Here is a 20183-nt window from a genome sequence, read left to right as displayed (position 1 = left end):
AAGCTCAAATGAATTAACTAAAAATTATTTTTAAAAGACATAATCAAAAGATTGGGATATTTGAGTAAGATGGATATCAAAAGCTTTCTTGTGTATTAGATGTGACTAATTAGGAAATAACATGGAAAGTATTCCATTCACTCAATAAACATATTCACGGAAATGCTTCAAATGCATTGAAATGTCAAAATGATTAGCTCTAGTTGATAACTTAATAAATTTTTATTTTTCTGTAATTTGCAATATTTTTTTAGAGTTTTCTATATTTAGCAAGTATGGCTTTTATACTAAAAGGGCAATAAAACATTTAATCAAACATTAACTCAGGTTAGAAATGACTTTAGGGGGCATCCCCCTCCACATTTGTGGTCTACAAACCACACTTTGAGAATCCCAGTTCTCAATACCTTAATCTTTGGTCCTTCGGAATTAAATTAACTCTGATTTTAAGGGCACTTTATAATGGATGAAGATGAAGCAAACTCCAGGTAGTAAAATTACAAAGCTCTTTTTGTGGTGTGTCCTCGTTTTTTACAAAGATTTAAAGCTGAGAGTGAGAGGGAGACCTTGAGACAGAACGGTGGTGGGACGTCAACTGAGAGAAAGGGTAAAGAGAGGGAAGCTGGGAAAGAAAATAGGGCCCTGCAGGGAGAAGAAGGGGAAGGTGCTGCAGGAGGAGGACGGAGAGATGAAGTTGGAGAAAGACTATAGAAGAGAAAAGAGAGAAATGGCAGGTGTTAAGGGGAATATATTGACTGGGGATTGTGACATCACAAAGGAGGTCCAGGTAGGAAGCTGGTGGGAAGACGAGGGTCCCTGACTCACCTTCCATGGGAATCAGCAGTCTGAGATGCTCAGCTATTTCAGGCTGAATCATGACCCCCTCCCCAATTTATATGTTGAAATCCTAACTCCCAGTACCTCAGGATGTGACTATTTTTGGAGACAGGGCCTTTAATGAGGTAATTAAAATATAATGAAGCCTTTCAGATGGGCCCCAATCCAATATCTGTTGTCCTTATAAGGAGATTAGGACACAGAAATTCGTGCACAGGGACAACCATGTGAAGACACAAGGAGAAGATGGCCACCTACAAGCCAGGGAGAGAGGATTCGGGAGAAACCAACCCCGCTGACACCTTGATCTTGAACTTGCGGCCTCCAGAACTGTGAGACAATAAATGTCTGTTGTCTAAGCCCCCAGTCTGCAGCATCTTGTGATGGCAGCTCTAGCAAATGAATACAGGTGCTGAAGAGAAGCCAGAGGCAGGAAGGCAGCAACCAGCAAGGCTGGAGTAGGTCCATGTTTTTGGTGTGGAGTCTTCCTGGTCCTGGGTCCTTCGGAGAGCAAGCACACAGTGAGAGCTCAAGCAACGTTCACTGATTTAAATGCCTGGGATGGCATACATTTGGCAACAAGCAGCTGACTTTGGGCAAACACAGAATGGCCTACTGGCCCTCAGCACTCGAGCACTTTGGGAAAATGTAGTGGGTTTTGCAGAAGGAATCTGGTATGTGAGTCATGATGGCATGAGGACTGGTTAAGAGAACACATTTGATTCTCCTCTAAGGCTCTAATGCTTGTCCTCCCAGTAGGTCTGACCTGAAGGCCCAATGGAGAAATGAGCTGGGCATGGGGACAAGGAGGACCTGGACACACTGAGTTGTAGGAAAAATGGAACAAACAGTTAATGAAAATGCCACATCCAGAGGCTCAAAGCCTGGCACCAGGAGGAGATCCCATGTGTACATGTGTGAGAGTGAGTGTGTATGCGTGTGCCTGTGAGTGTGTGAGTGTGTGTGCGTGTGCATGTGAGTGTGTGAGTGTGTGTGTCTGTGAGTATGTGTGCCCATGTGAGTGTGTGTGTGTGCGTGTGTGCATGTGCCTGTGAGTGTGTGCGCATGTGAGTGTGTGAGTGTGTGAGTGTGTGCATGCATGTGAGTGTGTGAGGGTGTGAGTGTGTGCGTGTGCCTGTGAGTGTGCGTTTGCACATGTAAAGCCATACCACTTGAGGTCACCCTGATTGCCAACCTAAATGCTAACAAAGGCACAGAAATCAGGTACCACTGGGTGTTTGGATGGTGCTTATCCGGATATCCACACGCTTTAAAAATATTCTAGATCTTCCTAAGGTGTCAAGAATTCCATTAGGGAGCATGTAGAGCGCTGGGGTTGCTTGTGGGAACCCTGCTTGAGAAACACAGCCTGGGAACACTTATGTGGAACATCATTCATTCTACAGACATTCACCCACCTCTTCTTTCAAGCCCAGGTCCTGGGCTCAGGCAGGAGGTACGCAGAGATGACTGATAGCTAGTGTCTGGCCTGTAGGGACATTTCTTTAAGTATCGATGATGCTGTACGTAAAGTCTTGTACAGAAAAGTGGGGGTCTCAAAAGACGGAACCTAACTCAGGCTTTTGGGACTTGGAAGTCTTCCTGGAAGAGGTGATGCCTCTTCAAGCTGAGTCTTGAAGGATAGAAACCGACTAGCCTCCTGGAGGGGCAGTTAGCCCAGACAACCCAAGTTGAACTAGGACTTGGGCTCTGCATTTTAGAATAAAGGCTACACTTACGAACAGGGGAAAGAGGGTTTATTTGCTCTCTAGAGAGCCCACCCTATGTCACCAGAATCTTTTCCTTGGGCAGTTAATGGTTCAACAATTTCATCATTACAGAATCATTTATTGACTAAAATTGTGTTCTTTTTAATAATAATAATATCCTTGGAAAACTCATATAAGACAATATCAGCCTTTTCTATCTTAGAATGAATTAGTTAATCATTTCAGAGAAAGTCCCAGAGGGAATGGAAATGGAGTTTGGGTGGGACTATGGAAGAAAAGTTGGGCCAGATCTTGGAACTGTCCTGCCCGGGTGGGTACCAAGAAGAGGGAAACACAGCTGAGGATGTCTAATCCATCATCCATCGAGGCATGGAGTGGGTGCATGTGTGTGTGCAGGTAGGGAGCAAAAGCTCCATTCATTTCTCACTCACTGGACACAACAGGTTTTCTAGGTCTCCAGAAGCCTAGAAAGTCTCGTATCTTTTAGCCTCTGTGCTTCGATATATGTTGTTCCCTTGCTTGAAACAAGCCCCCCACTCTCTGCCTTTAGGACTCTCCCAGCATCCTTTAAGATTCAGTTTAAGGGCTATCTTCACTGTAAATGTTTTCAGCATGACTAGGAAGAGGAAGTGGGTATGGTCTCTTCCATTGTAGTTCGTGATATAGATAACCTCTTCAGTTCTTACTTGCTCCCTCATTTCAATCCCTTCTATTTGGAGTCCTCTAGAATCTCGGGGCCCTTTCTTTTTCCCTTCCTTCCTTCCCTTCCTCCCTTCCTCCCTCCCTCCCTCCCTCCCTCCCTCCCTCCCTCCCTCCCTCCCTCCCTCGCTCCCTCCCTTCCTTTCTTTCTACCTGTGTAGAATTTTTATAAGATTTTATTTGAACCAAACTAATGACAGTTGTTGGGAAGCAAGATCTCAAATGCTTCTGTGGGGGCCATTTCTTTTTGCATCCAGCTAGCCTGCAGAGTCCCTGTCACCAAGCTCACAATTGCTGCTAAGTTTGTAGAATGACCCCTATTTATCAGGGTTACCAATGAGGTTGGTTTGGAAAAACTATTTCTATCTAGATATACAGTCAGGCTTACAGCTTTACATTTCCTTAACTTTATGGGACAAACCAATCCACTCCACTACCCTTCCCCAGTTGTGCAACGGAATGATGCTGCAGGTTTCATGAAAGGTCTACCGTCGGTGGCTCATGGCTTTTCCTGATTGGATGGATGTGTCCTCTGTAACTGATCTCTTCTCTCTCATCTCTTCCCCATCATCAGTCATAACTGAAACCCCTTTTATCCAGTCACTTTCTGTTCACTCCCCGTTAGTGAAAATTCAAGTGTACAACTAACTGATTTTAGCGGTAGAATGCTTGTGACCAATATGGAGGAGGAAACCTTGAAAATTGCTTGTATAAATCCAGATTGAAAAGGCAATACAGAAATCTGCTGAACACCTTAGAAAGGGGGTGCTTACTTTTCCTTGGTGCTTTTAGTTTAGGAATATATTTGCTGTACACAAAATCAAGCTGATTCCAAAACCATGCCACACTCTCATCTCGGACCCAGGTTTTAGTAAACAACTTAATGGAAGAGGAAAAGGAGACCTCCACTCCCCAGCCTGCCATGTGGTAGCAGAATACGGCTGTTCTGCGGGAATTTGGATTTCTAAAATTCTTTCAGTGCTGACTGGTGGAAGCCAGATGAGTTGAGTAGGGTCTCCATGTAGCTTCGTGTCCACATACAGAGACCTGGATCAACTTCAGAACAGTCTGAATGCTCGTCCAGAAACCCCAGACAGTGATTTTTAGAAGTCATTATATAGATGATCTTATTTTATTTTGTATTGTTTTGTTTTATCTTATTTTGTATTATTCTTCTAGTTCAGAACACAGTCAGACCTGATAGAGCCAGGGGATGGACAAACATGTCTGTGGCAGGTCTTTAAATCGTCCTAAGCTGGTGAGTGAGGGCAGGGGGCAGGGCAAAGGCCTTTGCTATTGTAGTGCACATGTAGTCCACATTGAGCTTCGCTGGGTCATTGGCTGTGTCTCTCCTGGGGACTGGGTATATTTTCCTGTTCCTGTGCCATCAAGCAAAGGTCTTACCAAGATAGCCTGGTAGATTATTTGGGAACCTGAAAAGTACTGAGAGCAGACAGCTGCAAATAGAACAATATATCACAGACCTGCAAGAAAAGCACTGCCCAGCCCCACATCTCCAGCACAGCACCAGTTCTGGCAGTGAAAAAAGCAAGACAAAAGGTGGGCATTTAAGTCTAATACTAGGTTGAATGTCTGCTCAGTTCTGCAGGGAGACACATATTAAGAGATGACATAATCACCAAAGCAGAATTGGCTCCTCCAAGTGTAGTCAACAAGGGTAAGGGGCCCCTTAACTTTCCACCAACTGTGAGAGTAAACTGCATGCACAGGGATTGAGGTGAGAGGTCACAGAGGACACTCCTTAGCTTCCTGCCCCGGTGCAGTCATGTTGACATGCCATTTTACACATCACCTTCATCAGGAAAATGAAGTTCAGAGGACTCACAAGTGTTACCCAGGGTGGACGCCGGCTGGCTTTTAGAACCAGCTTTCCTCTTTTGGTACGAAGCTGAACTCCCAGTTCAGACACCCGGTGGCCCAGCCCTGGACAGGTCTCTGGTCTTCTTTGGGCCTGAGTTTACTAATCTATAAAACGAAGCCTGGGACTGCACAGGGATGGGTTGTGAGGATTAGTTGCTCACACATGCAAAGTGGTTTCCAAGCTTTGGTCTGGAATTCCCCTAAGGATGTTTGCATTCCTGGGCTGGAGGAGCCAGCTTGACACCAGTTTTTGTCCTCACTTCTTTCCCTTGGCATCAGACTCAGGGGCCTTGCAGCCAGCTCACCATGGACTCCTCAGGTCCTTTTACCAGTCTGGCTGAGAAGTGGGGCCACTCTCTTCAGTCTGGCTGCCTTGATGGTCAGCCCATTCTCTGCAGTACCTGCTCCATGTGAGGGTCTCCCAACTAGAAGCGCCGTATGGGGACTATGGATCCCAGGACCCCCGGAAGCGCCTGGGATTTGGAGAGATCACAAAGGCTGCACCCACTGGCCTGGGCTGCAGGGGTAGACGGTTCCTCTGGGACATGCCCTGGGGCTCAGCACCGGTGGGCAACACCACCTCTCTCTCTATGCCTTCTCCACCCTCCTCACTGCCCTTAGAGGGAAGGAGATGGGGACCCTGTTCTCCTCCTGAAAAGACCCAGTCTCAAGCAGGGCCCACCTTTTCCAAAACCCCTCAAAGACCTCCCCTGAAACACACACACAACACATACCTAATATACATTGTTCTTGCTCTGGAGATCCTGGATTAACACATCAGTCAGGCTCAGACCCCTAGTTTAGAACCACAGTGAAGAGCCCAGGCATTGGCTCAGAGTGACCTGGGCTGAATAGCATTGTCACTGCTCCCTGACTGTTTGACGTAGGTCAGCTCTTTCATCTCCCTGCTTCCTTTTCTATAATGATAATACTAATGATAGCTGACATTCATGGGCCTTAACTGGAACTGTCTCACTTGATCTTCTTAAACACCACATAAGGGACATGCCCATTTTCCCATTGTACAGGTGGAGGAAACTGAGGCATATGGAGATTAAGGAGCTGTCCCAGGGTCTCACAGTACCAGATTCAGTAACAGGTACCAAGTACCTAGCCCAGGCTGTAGCTGAGGGCACCCTCAGTAGTCATTATTTTTAATAGTGTCAGCGCACTCTGAACTTGTCCGTGTGGACCCTCTCAGTATTTCAAGGGTCCCTGTCTGACACCCTCCAACGCCCAATTCAGGGCACAGGAGACAACTTCTCCCTCAACAGATCCTTAGCTCACAAAGGTCTCTGTGGAGCCATGGCAAGGTGCTGGTCAGTATGTTAGCCTCACACGGCGGCCGCCATTGCCTTTAGTAATTTCCCCCACTCACCGGACCTGCAAGCTCCAAGACGTCCTTCCCTTAGCAGTAACTGTCTGAGATTCAAACAGACTGCAACTCCCATTGCAGCTGTATATTCCGTGTCCAGCCATCAGGTCTCAGAACCTCAGTTTTCTCATATGTGCAATGGGAATGGTGTAAATGAGACATTCACAGGTTGCAAAGGAATGATCACCTGGCTGGGGAAGAGCCCTTGTCCAGGGAGGCCAAAGGCACCCTGAAGCCAGGCCCAGGGGGCGGGCCGCCCAGGGGCGGGACGGGCCTGGGCCGAGCCGGGGCCGGGGCTGGGGGCGGGCGCAGGGCGGGTTGGGCGGCGAGGACCGGCGGGCGGCGGCACGACTCCGCGTCACAGCGCCGGTCGGCGGTGGGGAGATGCGGCTGCTGGCACTGGCGGCTGCCGTGCTGCTGGCGCGGGCTCCGGCCCCCGCCCGGGGTAAGCACGGCGGACCCGGCTGGCGGGAGGCGGCTCCGGGACCCCGCGGGAGGAGTGGCGGGGGCTCGGGGCTCAGGCCTGGCTGGGAGACACTGCAGCCTCCGGGCCTCCCTCTCCCCGTGCGCACCGGCGGGCCCAGGTCCGCTCTGTCCCTGTCGCCGTGCGGATGCCTGGCAGAGGGTGCGGGCGGCGGCCCCCTTCCTCCCCTCCTCGGCCGGGGCCCCAGCGCTCCGCAAAGAGGCTCAGAACAGACCCTTTCCAAGGGCCAGGCCTTCAAGTGGAAGGTTTAAGCCTGACCGCGCGAGCCCTAGTTGTTGGTTTGTTTTCTTTTTTTCTCCACAGCAGTCAGGACCCACAACTGTTGGCAGGTTAGTCTGGGCAGCAACTTCCCTTTAACTCTCTTCGGAGCGCTGCTTGGCCAACCCATTCAGGAGGGGCTGGATCTCCAGGCTGGCGTTGGGGACTGTGGGCATGTCCCTGGGCTGTTTGCGATGACCAAGCCTGGTGAGATAGGGTATCCAGGGCTGGATGAAGTGGGGTCGTTTGCAAAGCACCCTGCCTTAGCTGCAGCCTCTTCAGTTCAGGGTTTCTGGCCACTTCTAAATTTCTGGAAAATTTTCTCTATTCCTTAGGGCCCTCCCTGCCTGCCTGCCTCAGTGCTGAAAGGGCCTTGCTGGCCAGAGTAATAATCATGATCAGCTAAACTTGCCGATAACCTCTCAGGGAGGTGCTATTATTGTCCCCATTTTGTAGATGAGGAAACTGAGGCACAGGCCCATGAATCAACTTGCCTTAAGTGGTGGCGCTGGGATTTGAACCTAGGAAGCCTGGCTCTAGACTCTGTGCTCATACTGACTAAGCTGCATTTCTGTTGTTTTGTTAGCAAGAAGGCTGATACTGATACTCAGAGTTAAGTAATTTTCCAAGTTTGACCCAGCTACCAAGTGATGGAGCTGGCCCTGGAGCCAACATAGATCAGATTCTGAGGAAGAGTGACTTGGATCATCACAGTGGGAAGAAATTTACCCATTGTCCCCGGCTACCTGTGCGGTGGGATTTCCAGTGAACCTGCCATCAGCACTGTGGGAAATACTCTTTTCACCATTGTCACTGTCTTGGCTGACAGGCAGTGGCCGCAGATCTGACTGGGATGGTTGAGCCAGGCCAGCTCTGGTAGCCTGTGTGGAGTAGCCAGCAGCCAGTGGGATGCAAGGGGGCACAGGGGTCTTTGTCCCCCAGTCTCTGTGACCACCTTCCTAATCATATGTGCTGTCAGAGAGGGTGCCCCCAGACAGCAGCTTTTTGGGGATCAAGTACATTCTCCTGTTTCCAGGAGACCTCAGGCCTCGAGAACTGGAATTTGGGATTCTGTAGAGTTTGCTCTGGCTGTGCCCAAGGCCTTGTCTCAGAAAACGATGACAGTTTCTGCTTGTGCAGAAATCACCATGTGCCACCCATTCTTGTGTTTCACCCATGACTCTTTGTCACCATACCCCAAGGGAGGGCCTGGCAGAGCTACTTTATACAGAAGTCTGGATTGCTGAACATTTCTACCTCTATTTTGGGGCAGAGCAGGACCTTAGCTATCACCTGGTTCCACCTCTCATTTTACAGAAAAACAAACTGAGGGGCAAAGTATTCACTAAGAGCCAAGCTGTCTTGCAAAGTGGTGGTTGAGAGTTGGCTCTGAAGCCAGGTGGCCTAGGTTCAAATGCCAGCTCTGCCACATTCTGTGTGAGTTTGAGCAAGCGACTTAGCCTCTCTGGGCCTCGTCCCTCTTGTCTGTAAAATGGGGACAAACATAATATGAGGATGAACTGGGAAAATACATCTCAAGTGCTTAGAATGGTGCTTGGCAAGGAGATCACACCCAGCAAATGTTAGCCCATATCATTGGTCAAGGCCGTGTGTTTGTCCTGGATGAGAGCTGTTTTCAGGTGATGGGCTTATTTCGAATGCTGAATCACCCCATAGGTTAGGTCTGATAGCACTTCCGCTTGGTGCTTGGTAAGCACTGGCTCGTAGGGTCATGGGTTATTAAGTAATGTGATTGTATTATTTTCAGAGCTTTATTTGTCATGAATTCAGACTCTCCATTTAATAAGAATGAGATTTTCGCTGATGAGTGGTACACACAGTTTGCATTCCTTATAAGTGTAGCGGCTCCTGGCTCCCTGAAGTGAGTGGGGCAGGCTCCTGAGGACAGAGAGGTGTGGGGCGAAGAACCATTAGCACATCACTGGCCAGGTCAGAACGGAGGGACCTGGGCCATGCCCACCTCTGCGTCCCAGGCAGGGCCAGTGCCTTGTTTCTGTTGGAAGTCCTACCTTCTCCCACATCTGGAGGTTGCCATCTTCCACTTCACGATAAGTATGAGAGGGAGACAGAGAGGATGGAGAGAGGTTGTGTACTACACAAGTAGGTGGCGCACTATTTGACTACACTGATGTTCTTTTTGGCTGTTTTCTGAGCTGTTGGTCCTTTTCAGGACACTATATAAATGGGAACAAGAAGGTTATACACCATCAATCTTATCTGCAGGAATGTAATGTTTGCTTACAGGCAGAAACAGATACACAATTTGTGGGATCCAGTGCAAAATGAAAATGTGGGGTCCCTCACTCAAAAATGTTGCCCCCACCTGCCCATCTCTCAGGGCATGCAAACTATTATTGGTATTCGAAAGTTACTTTACCTTTGGAGCTTTACCCTCACCATGCAAAGTCTCATCTTCCCATTTTGCAGATGAGGAAACAGGCTCGGAGGGCCTTACTCCTAATAGAACCATGTTTCCAACCCAGCTTTGTTGAATGCTAACTCCTGGCTTTCTGCCCAGTCCCACCGAGCCACAGGGAAGGTCTAGGGCCATGAGCAGCCTGAGGCCCAGCCCACATGGGGCACCCAGGGCTCCCAAGTAACAGAGCCCATGCTTGTTGAAGGAACAAGTTTCCCTGCAGCAGAATCCTGTTCCTCTGTTTGGGCCATTCTGCCCCCTGCCCATGTTGTCATATTCTCCTTTCAGAATTGGCCTTGGAGGCCCCAGTTGTGGTGGAAAGCCCCTTCCTGAAGTCTGCCTGCAGACCCGTGTGGCTGCCTGGGCCACAGGGCAGTGGACTTTAGCAGAGGGTGCTGAGCTCTGCATTGCCAGCTTGCAGCAGGCGCATCCTGTCTCAGGGCTTTTGCAGAGGTGGGACCCACTCCCAGGAAGCTGAATCCTTGCTGCTGCCCTGAATTTTAGGTCATTAATCCAACTCATCCTTCAGCTCCTGCTCACCTCCCCAGGGTCTCTTCCCTGACCCTGTCGGCTAGATCAGAATCCTACTCTGATTTGCCCCTGCACCTTTTCTCTGCAGTGTGTGGCATTGTTTGTCGTCACATACTCCTGTGTCTTTTTCCTGCTGACCAGCTTCCTTGTCCACTGGACTGAAGGCTCCACGAAGTTAGCAGTGCCGTCTTCTTCACACAGTGCCCTGCACAGAGCTGTTACTCAACAAGTATTTGTTGAGCGATTAAGTGAACGAAGCATAAGCTGGGGCAGAGGCTGGGGGAAGCAGGAACTCTGAGTGTGGAGGTTCCCTGGGGGAATGGAAGAGTCTTCCTCTCACTTCAGTTTCCTGCAATGCAGGGTCACAAAGGAAGCAATTTAGTTCTTCTCTGGACCATAATGACTTGGACAGTTCTCCCTCCTAGGCTTGGAGAGGCCTGTCGCTGCCCCGCCTGGGGCTGCTCCCTTACCTTACCTGGTGTAGGAGGGTCTAGTGACACCCATCCTTCCCTGTCCTGTAGCTGGCTTGGCCCAGGTTTGCTTGACTTGCCTCTTGCCCTGCAAAGTGTGTATGCTCTGTGTCCTCTTTTGTCACTGAGACCCAGAAGGGAAAGCCTTTGACTCCTACGGACACTGCCTACCTCCCTACTCAGGTAATGCTCTTGTTCCCCAAGGTCCTGATGCCCACTGCTAAGTTCTCTGCTGAGCCACTTGGGGCCTGATGACTGCGATGGGACAGGAGCTGTGTCCCTCTCTCTCCTGGTACTTAACTAAACACCCAGCTGAGCTAACATTGGCCAGGCACTGGGTCCTCTGCCTGCATTTTCTCCCTCCTTCCCGTGGTGCACACAAACTGTGAGGCATCTCCAGTGCCTAGAGGAGCTTGTTACCTTGCCACCTGGTTTTCTGAGAAAGCTTATCATGGGCATGGGGACCCCTATGACCTGAGAGCCTGTGTCCTCTGGAAGCTGGTTGCTGCATCTCTGCTGCTCTCTGCCTTCTGATCCCCTGGGCAGCTATTGGAGTGGGGTCAGCTTGGCGTTCTGGCTGTGTTGCTACTCACCATGGAGCAAAGATTTAACACTCCAAGGGGCTCTTGAGCATCACAGTTTTACCACAATCCCCCAGCCCCATACTCTCCTGTTGACAGTGGGTATGATTTTCCGGGTTGGTAGCAGATGTAGGGTTGAAATGAGCCTTTCTGTGAACAAAGTGGTGTTGGTTTGCTAGGGCTGCCATAACAAACTACCCTAGACTGGGTGGTCTAAACAGCGAACATGTATTGCTCACAATCCTGGAGACCAGAGGTCTGAGATCAAGGTGCTGGCAGGGTTGGTTTCTTCTGATCCCTCTCCTTGGCCTGTAGATGACGCTCTTCTCCCTGTGTCTTCACATGGTCTGCCCTCTGTGTGTCTCTGTCCTAATGTTCTCTTTTTATAAGGACGCCAATTGTGTTGGATGAGGGCCCACCCTAATGGGCTGATTTTAACTTAGTCACCTCTCTAAAGACCCTGTCTCCAAAGACAGTCATGTTCTGAGGTCCTGGGGCTTGGCATTCAGTATATGAATTTGGAGGGGACACAATTCAGTCCATAACAAGGGTCTTTGCACTTCATTGGGAGAAACATGCTGGAGCCGTTTGTGAGAATATGGAGCTCACTGAAGGCGGAGACGTGCACAGGTGAAGAGGAGAGGTGGGTTCCTCTTGGCAAGATGGTTCAGTCCCTTCCCTTTCCTGGGAACTGTTGATTCCTGGCCTGAGCTGCAGAAGCCGAAGGGTTGCTAGTTTGCCTCCAGGATGGAATCTGGCCTCCCATGGGGACAGAGCACTTGGCACTTTCTCCTAGTTTCAGTCACTATGAATAATTCCTCCTCATGCAGTGTTAACAGGAGGAGACTGGGGTGTGGGGGCTCGCCAGTGCTCTTATCCCACCCATATTGTTTCAATTTCCTGCCTTCCCTAGCTTTCCTTGCCTCTAGTGGGGAGCCCTTGGGGGCGGGTGGAGCGGGACTTCAATTCTGGAAGCCAGCTGCTGCATCTCTGCTGCTCTCCCAGCTGTTGGAGTGGGGTCAGCCTGGTGTTCTGGCTGTGTCGCTGCTCACCAGGGAGCTCCCAGCGTGGGGCCTTTAGGCAGGGCCTTAACAGTCAGGGGAAATGCTCTTGGACTAATTTAATAAGGGCAAGGCAGGTAAGTGGCAGGGGAGAGAGCGGGGGCAGATCCTGCCCTTTTGTCTTGTGTGAGTGACTTGCGTGGACAGTGAGATTGTTAGATTGTTGCTAGAGAGCATATATCTTCCTCAGTCACCTGTTTATCTGCATACTCTGAGTAGCTCCCTGGGCTGGCTTTATCCTTTGTCACTGTAGACACAGAAGACCTCATTGTTGTCCACAGCTGCTCAGAGTCCATCAAGCATCAACCTTTTACTTCTGAATTTACTTCCACCTATTTTTTGAAGGTAACGAAAGACTATCCCAGTATGGTAGCTAAGCAGTGACCCCCAACAATGCTTGTGTCCTGATCACTGAACCTGTGGATGCCACGTTGTACAGCAAAAGGCACTTGCTGATGTGATTAAGTTGAGGGCCTTGGGCTATCCTGGAGCATGCCCTGGTGGGCTTCTAACAGATGAGAACGAAAACGAGAGAGCATTGACCTTCAAGTTGTGTCTCTCAAGGTGTTCCGTTCATTAAATCAATAGTGGAAACCATACAAGAGGATGAGCTTATTGGCTGGATTTTTACAATGAAGAATATTTTTATGTGTCACCCCTACCCCGCCTGACACACACAGGGCCTCAACTTGTTGACTCACAGCCTCTTCACAGTGCAAGGTTCAGCTCTCTGGTCTCTTTGTCATCCTTCCTCTGCTCACCTGCACCACTGACTAAGGTTCAGAGCTTTTGGTGACTCTGACATGAGGGCCCAAGCCCTTTCCTGTAACCAGCTGATATTTGAGGGACATTTGTAATTTGGGGTGACCTGGGAACCCCTGCTCATGCAGTGGGTGGGCAGGAAATGGTGCTTCCTAGAGTTTTGCACTGGGCCTCACAGGGTGAAGATGTGAGACCCAGTGAGAAGACAGCCCAGCTTGGACAGAGGAGGTTCTGGGCATCTCATGCAAAGTGTCCTTTCTGGGCTCTGTCTGCCAGGGGAAGGCGCTGCCCATGAGCTCAGGGTGGCCCGGTTGCCCTGCACCAGCCAGAAGGGCAGCCCATGGGGTGGGTCTAAGAACCCAAAGGACAGGAAGTAGTGGACAGGGCCGGGACTTCTGGAGCATCTTTTGGGGGTTGGGAGGTTCTCTAATCCCTGGACTCGATCATTCTTTATTCCTGCACTTCAGCTCTGAGTCCAGAGAGACTTCGAGCAAGAAACTGAGAAGCCCCGGTGGTTCTGGCTCCTGGTACTAGTTTAACACGCCTGACTGATGCTGAGAATCTGCCTTGGTGACAGTTGAGATAGCTGAGATAGGGAAAGGCAGCTCCTGGACCCATAGCGCTGTCCACTCAGGCAGGTGGTGAGACTGATCCAAGCAGGCCTTGGGGAGGTGGACGGAGGGGCTGAATGAGGGCTGGGAATTTTTAAAAGATTCTAAAAATCCAAATTTTTATGTGAAGTCTCCTGAATTTTAAACATCAGCAACTAATTAAAAAAAAAAAAAAAAAGAAACATACCTCTGGGCCAGGTGGTCAGTGGCATTCCACGTGGATAGGACCCTCTCATAGAGGAGACCATGGAAGCTCCCCCCAGAAGGAGCCCACCTTCTGGCCGTTCTGAAGGCAGAGAGTGCGCATGGAGGGCTGGGGCAGCCTAACTCTCTGGCCACGCAGCTCATAGGAGCTTCTGGAGAAAAGACACACCTGTAGAAACGCAGTGGCCTTCCTCACTTTCTTCCTGTTTTCTCTGCAGAGGTCTGTGGGGCCCTCAATGTCACTGTGTCCCCGGGGCCTGTGGTTGACTACTTGGAGGGGGACAATGCCACTCTTCTCTGCCATGTCTCCCAGAAGAGGCGGAAGGACAGCCTGCTGGCCGTGCGCTGGTTCTTCGCGCGCCCCGATGCCCAGGAGGCCCTGATGGTTAAGATGACCAAGCTCCGGGTGGTGCAGTACTATGGGAATTTCAGCCGCAGTGCCTACCGGCAGCGGCTGCGCCTCCTGGAGGAGCGGCGTGGGGTGCTCTACACGCTCTCTGTTTTGACTCTCCGGCCAGCCGATCAAGGGCATTACGTCTGCAAAGTCCAGGAAATCAGCAAGCACAGAAATAAGTGGACAGCCTGGTCCAATGGCTCCTCAGAGACAGAAATGAGAGGTAAGTGGCTGGGGAGAGGCGTGGGGGACAAGTCAGTGGTCCTCCCTGCTATCGGCCAGGCAGGGGCCTCCAGGATGGTCCCACTGGGCTAGAACACACCTTCTGGGCCTTTAAGGGGCACGGCCATATGAACCAGGCCATGGGGGTGAGCATAGATCTTTCCGTGGATGCTGGGCTGACGTGTAGTGTAGACATGGAAGCCAGGACAGAAAGGAGCATGAGCCTGGCCCCATGCTGCCCAGCCCACCCTCTGGGCCAAACCTCCTTCGAGTTCGAAAGGTGGCACTGGCTGTAGCTGCGCCTCCAGTGCAGGTCTGTGCAGCCTGATTGCTCTGGGGTGCAGGGCACCCATGGGAAGAGGCAGGCGTTGGGAGGTCCTGGTGGCAGTTGCCAGGCCTCAGAGCAGGGAAGACTGCTGGCGCTGATCTGTTGCCCAAAGGAACTGATACAAGACTCATGCTGTAACAGCTCACTGAGAAAGTCACCCGGAAGTGGGCAGAGGACCAGAGGTAGGCCTCCCTTCCTGGAGACAGGTAGGAGCTATGGGCCGCGTTCTGGGACACCTTCGCTACCAAGTGCCGTATTCGGGAGTTGTCATTTTTTATCACAAGTGTTCTATTCAAGAATATACCGCTCACAATTTTAATAAGACTTGCTATTGTGTGCTGAAAGTACAGTTTTGATTGCTTCGAGTTTTGTCTGGCGCAAGATCAAGAGGATGAGGAAGTAAAGCTGATGGTCCCAAATAGGAAAAAGAATCTGATTTCATTACATACATGTGTACAGTATTAAAGGCATTAGTCATGTTTTGGTAGGCTTTTTTTTCAGTTGGTAAAACTCAGTTATGAAAGGTATTTTTAGTATCCTATGTGAGTAAGGGACATGTTAGAGTGAATGACTTACGTGGGTAGTCTTTAAGCAGTCCAACTTTGTCCGTGGAGTTTGCTTATTGTAATGTTCTCAAGCACAGAATGATGTACTATCTGAAATGTCGTGCACTTTTTCTCCTTAAACAAATCAATTCAAGAGAATAAATGACTATTAGTATAAATATATATTTTGGCACAGAAAACAGAGAAATACATTAGATGGCTGAAGGCCGAGGAGGAAATCCACTCTGAATATCACTTGGCTCAGAAACCTAACTTTGTATATATGTCTTTTTTATTTTTATGTCACAGTATATTCTGGAGCCATACACTAAGTATCTTGGCAGTAACGACTCAGTCAATTGGAATAGATAAACAGGTTCCCTACATTCAAGTGAGTGAAATCATTTAGTTCATTCTTGTGACTCTACTTTCAGGGAGTGAAGTGGGTTCCTTCCTTCCAGAACATGTATGTGTGTGCTTGCTCCAAAAACCCGAGGTCATTCTTAAGTGTTCACAGGAAATAAAAATCTGCCCCTCTTCTTCTCCGCCCCTCCACTTCCTTGTCCTCCACCCCCTTCCTCCCCTTTCCTCTCTCTTCCCAAAAACCCCTTTCTCTTCTCCCCTTTCTGCGCCTTCTGTCCCTTGTTCCTCCCCTCTCTCCTCTCTCCTCTTCCCTTCCCTTCACTCTCAGTCTCTTTGCTTGTTCCTCTTCCCTGTGTCTGCTTCTGTCTCCTGTTCTTCCTGTCTTCCCCCACCCCACGCCCCATCTCGCACCTGGAAGTGGTGCTCACCTCACAGGGGAGCCTCCCTTGCTGTGTCTGCTCTGCCTCAGAGCTGCCTGTTCCTCACACTTCCTCAGCCTCTGGCAGGTCCATGGCTTTCTGACAAGAAGATTCAAAATCTGAGGAAGCCATGACCATACTTCTAGAAGGTACCACTTAGGCTTCCAGACATCTGTGCTAACGGGGTTGCCGAGAAGAAACCCCAAGTGAATGGCCTGAAAGCAGACGCTTGTTTAGGTTGGAGCGCCTCTGCTCTAGGCTAAAAGGAGTTGGTGGAGGCTTGGTTGCTGTCCTTCCTGTGGCTCCAGCCCCTCCAGGGGGCCTTCCCATAGGCCTTGCTTATCCAGGGGCCTTGTTTTCCTAAGGCTCTACCTCAGTAGTTATTATATGGAAAACAAGAGCAAAACAAACAACACAATGAAAAATTCTGTGGGCAAATATGTTTGGACTGGAATATTAAATAAAAAACTCTCAGAGGTGTTTCTGGATTGAGTGCCTTTTCTGGGCTGGGCCCCATAGCCCTTCTTTTCTGACATGCTCACTTTGCTTCTCAAGCTATCCATGGGAAGGAAACCTTTCTTGGTAATTCTTTCTACTACTACCCCACCCCCTGCCCTTGACCATGCATTATTGTGTTCTCCCTGCAGTGTTCTTAACGTGAGATCAAATTGCTTGTCTTTCCCTGTAAACTTCCAGAAGGGCTGATGCGTGGTCTTTTCTCATCCTGCTGTTGCAAAAGGAGGTGGCACGTGCTGATGCATTTAAGGGATGGTTCCTGGTACACGGCAAATGTCAGAGGAGTATGGCTCTTGTTATTTACCCTGATTTCCACATGTTGGTTGCTTTCTATTGCAAAAGTAATATATGTAGCTCAGTTAGAGAAAACATGGAAAAATATGAAAATGACTTGTAATATCTCCACCCAGGCATGACTTAACATTTCATTGTAAATCCTTCCAGACATTTTTATGCAAATGAAAATTAAAAACTTAATTCCACTCCTACCATAAATACTGTTTCGTGACTGGCTTGTCTCACATAACTAGATAGAGTGGACATTTTCCTGCATTGTTAAATATGCTTCCATAACATAGTTTTAAATGTGGAATGACATTCCATGACGTGGATGTACCACAGTTTACCTTCCTAGTTACTGTCATTTATGTTGTCTAATCCTTGTCAGTAAATCTCCACTCAGGTCCCTGTACTCAGAATAAAGTCCTGGATTGCCAGGGCCAAAGGTATACTCAGTTAAAGACTGATACAATTTAAAGAGGTAACTTTGCCTTGAGAGTAGTTAGTGAACTTATATTCCCACCAGCATTGAAAATGCCTTTTTGCCATGGATTGGTCTATATAATATATACTTTTGAGGGATGGTGCTGCTGATGGTGGTGATGGTGATGGCAGCTATGAAAGCCTGGAACAAGACCTGGTACACAGTTGACACTGAATGAGTACATGGTGAATAAATGAAACGGTCTTTGATTGCAATGGTCTTCTTGCTATGGGTGACTTTGAGGTAGGCATGACTTGGCGGATAAAGTTACCCTCTCTGGAAGACCTCCCCTCTCTTTCTATTGGCTTGTTCCAATTGTACATCTCATTTGAGATCCCTTATTCATCCTTCCTCTTCCATCAGCCCTTCTTTGTGTGTGCCAGCCTATGGAGACCTCTTCCACCTATAGCATCCTGCAGCTTCCGTTTTTAACACTATTTACACAACATTGTGTAGTCACACCAAGGTTTTTTGTAAGCTGCTGCAGCACAGGGATGATTTTAAAAAATATTACATGTAATAAAAGAATCAATGTCAAAACTAAAATGCGAAAGTCTATGTTTCCTCTGCTTCCACCTTAATATCCCACTTCGACTGCCATCCCCAGAGGTAATCATTGTTAGTGATTTGGTGTAGATCTTTCAAGTTCTTCTCCTATTGGCATTCATGCATATCCACACACACATATTTTAACAACACTACACTCAGTGCTTTATAAGTATTGTTGGTAATTGATATTACATAGCGAGACAATACCAAACTGTATCCCATCATTCCCCAGTGATGAAAACTTAGGAAACGTCCAATTTTTCATTGATACAACCAAGTGCTTCAGTGAACACCCTAGTATTCATTTCCAAGTGTTTCTGTTGGTTAGGTTCTTGGAAAGAAAATTGCTGGACCTAAGGCTATGCATATTTAAATTTTTAATAGACAATGCCAAGTTGCTCTCCAAAAAGACTTTACAAATTTATACTCTGACCATCATTGCTGAGAGTATCTATTTCCCTGAAGCCTCATTAACAATGGACATTATTAATCTTTTCCATTATTTATCACAATGATGGAGAAAATAATATTTCATTGTTGGTTTAATTTCAATTATTATATTCAATACTATACAATTTAATTTAAAGTATGTATTCAATTAGTGAGATTGTACATCTCTTCATATGTTTATTGACTGTTTAAAAATTTTCTTCTGTCATTGCCCATCTATAACCTTTGCCTATTTTTCAATTGCTTGCTGTCTTTTTCGTATCATTAATTTGGTAGCTACCGTGTTTCCCCGAAAATAAGACCTAACTGGAAAATAAGCCCTAGCATGCTTTTTCAGGATGACATCCCCTGAACGTAAGCCTTAATGCGTCTTTTGGAGCAAAAATTAATGTAAAACCCAGTCTTATTTGTGGGGAAACGTGGTATTATATATGATGCACAATTTTCTTCCTATTTGTTACTTGTCTTTATACTTTACTTATATTTTTACCCCATAGATATTTTACATTTTCACATTGGCCATGTTTTCCTTTAAGGTATTCCTTTTTCCAGTTGTATTTTTAATTGAGATATAATTTATATCAATAAATTGCACATGGTCCTTGGTTTTATATCTTATCTGGGAAGTGTTATAAAAGTGTTTTCCATATTTTTCTTTAATATTTTTAAAGGATTAAAAGAAAGTTTTATTTCTTTATCTCTTTGTAATCCATTTTTATATAAGGTGGGGAGTAGCTAATTTACTTTTTGTTTCCATATGGCTATTTTGTTGTCTCTACATTATCGACTGATCAGATAAAATTCACCTATCTTGAAATGCCACATTTTTCATAAGCTAAATTCCAGCATTTAAATGTAAGCTCTGTCTACCTCACCAATATAGCACTATTTTAATTATTATAGAATAGGACAAATCTCCTTACTATTCATTAAATAAAAGTCTTGCCTATTCTTATACATTTAGTTTTTCCTTCAGATGATCTTACCTAGTTTTGTAAAAATTATGTTAGGATTTGACTTTACTGGGATTTAATTGGCTTTATAAATCACCTTGGGGCAGGTATATACATCTTATTCATCTTTATGATTTTAAATGTTCCTATCCAGGGACCTGCTGTGTTCCTTCATGCATTGAGGGTCATTTTTAAAAAATTATCTTTCAGTATAGATTTCTTCACGTAAGTCTTGAATATTTTTATTATGTTTATTTCTAGATATTTTATACTTTTAATAAGGATCTTTAAATTTTATTTATTTTTTAATTATAGTTGACATTCAATATTATACTAGTTTCAGGTGTACAGCACCGTGGTTAGACATTTACATTACTTTTGAAGTAATCCCTGATTAGTCTTGCACCCACCTGATACCATATACAGTTAGTGCAAGATTATTGACTATATTCCCTAAGCTGTACTTTACATCCCCGTGACTATTTTCTAACTGCCAATTTGTACGTCTTAATCTCTTCACTTTTTTCACCTACTCCCTTAACACCTCTCCCAACTAGCAACCATCAGTTTGTTCTCTGTATCTACCATGTTTCCCTGGACCATCAGCTCAAATGCGTCTTTTGGAGCAAAATTAATATAAGACCCAGTATTATATTGTATTGTATTATATTATATTATATTATATTATATTATATTATATTATATTATAATCATATCATATCATATATCATATATCATATATCATATCATATATTATATT

At 47.2% G+C, this 20183-nt stretch overlaps 1 protein-coding gene across 2 annotated transcripts in view; it reads left to right on the top strand.

The window, feature by feature from the left end:
* Positions 1–6841: 6841 nt before the first annotated feature.
* Positions 6842–20183, top strand: part of VSTM4 (V-set and transmembrane domain containing 4) — a 102070-nt gene continuing 88728 nt past the window's right edge. For both annotated transcript variants that reach the window (XM_019730126.2, XM_019730127.2), the window contains exons 1-2: positions 6842–6967; positions 14140–14538. In XM_019730126.2, coding sequence (XP_019585685.2) covers positions 6907–6967; positions 14140–14538 — 460 coding nt within the window. In that variant the 5' untranslated portion in view covers positions 6842–6906. The remainder of the gene's footprint in view (positions 6968–14139; positions 14539–20183) is intronic.

The sequence above is a fragment of the Rhinolophus sinicus genome, linkage group LG07 (genome assembly GCF_036562045.2).
Source record: "Rhinolophus sinicus isolate RSC01 linkage group LG07, ASM3656204v1, whole genome shotgun sequence".
Classification (NCBI taxonomy): domain Eukaryota; kingdom Metazoa; phylum Chordata; class Mammalia; order Chiroptera; family Rhinolophidae; genus Rhinolophus; species Rhinolophus sinicus.
The sequence above is the reverse complement of the archived record's forward strand: the minus strand, read 5'-3'. Positions and strand labels throughout refer to the sequence as shown.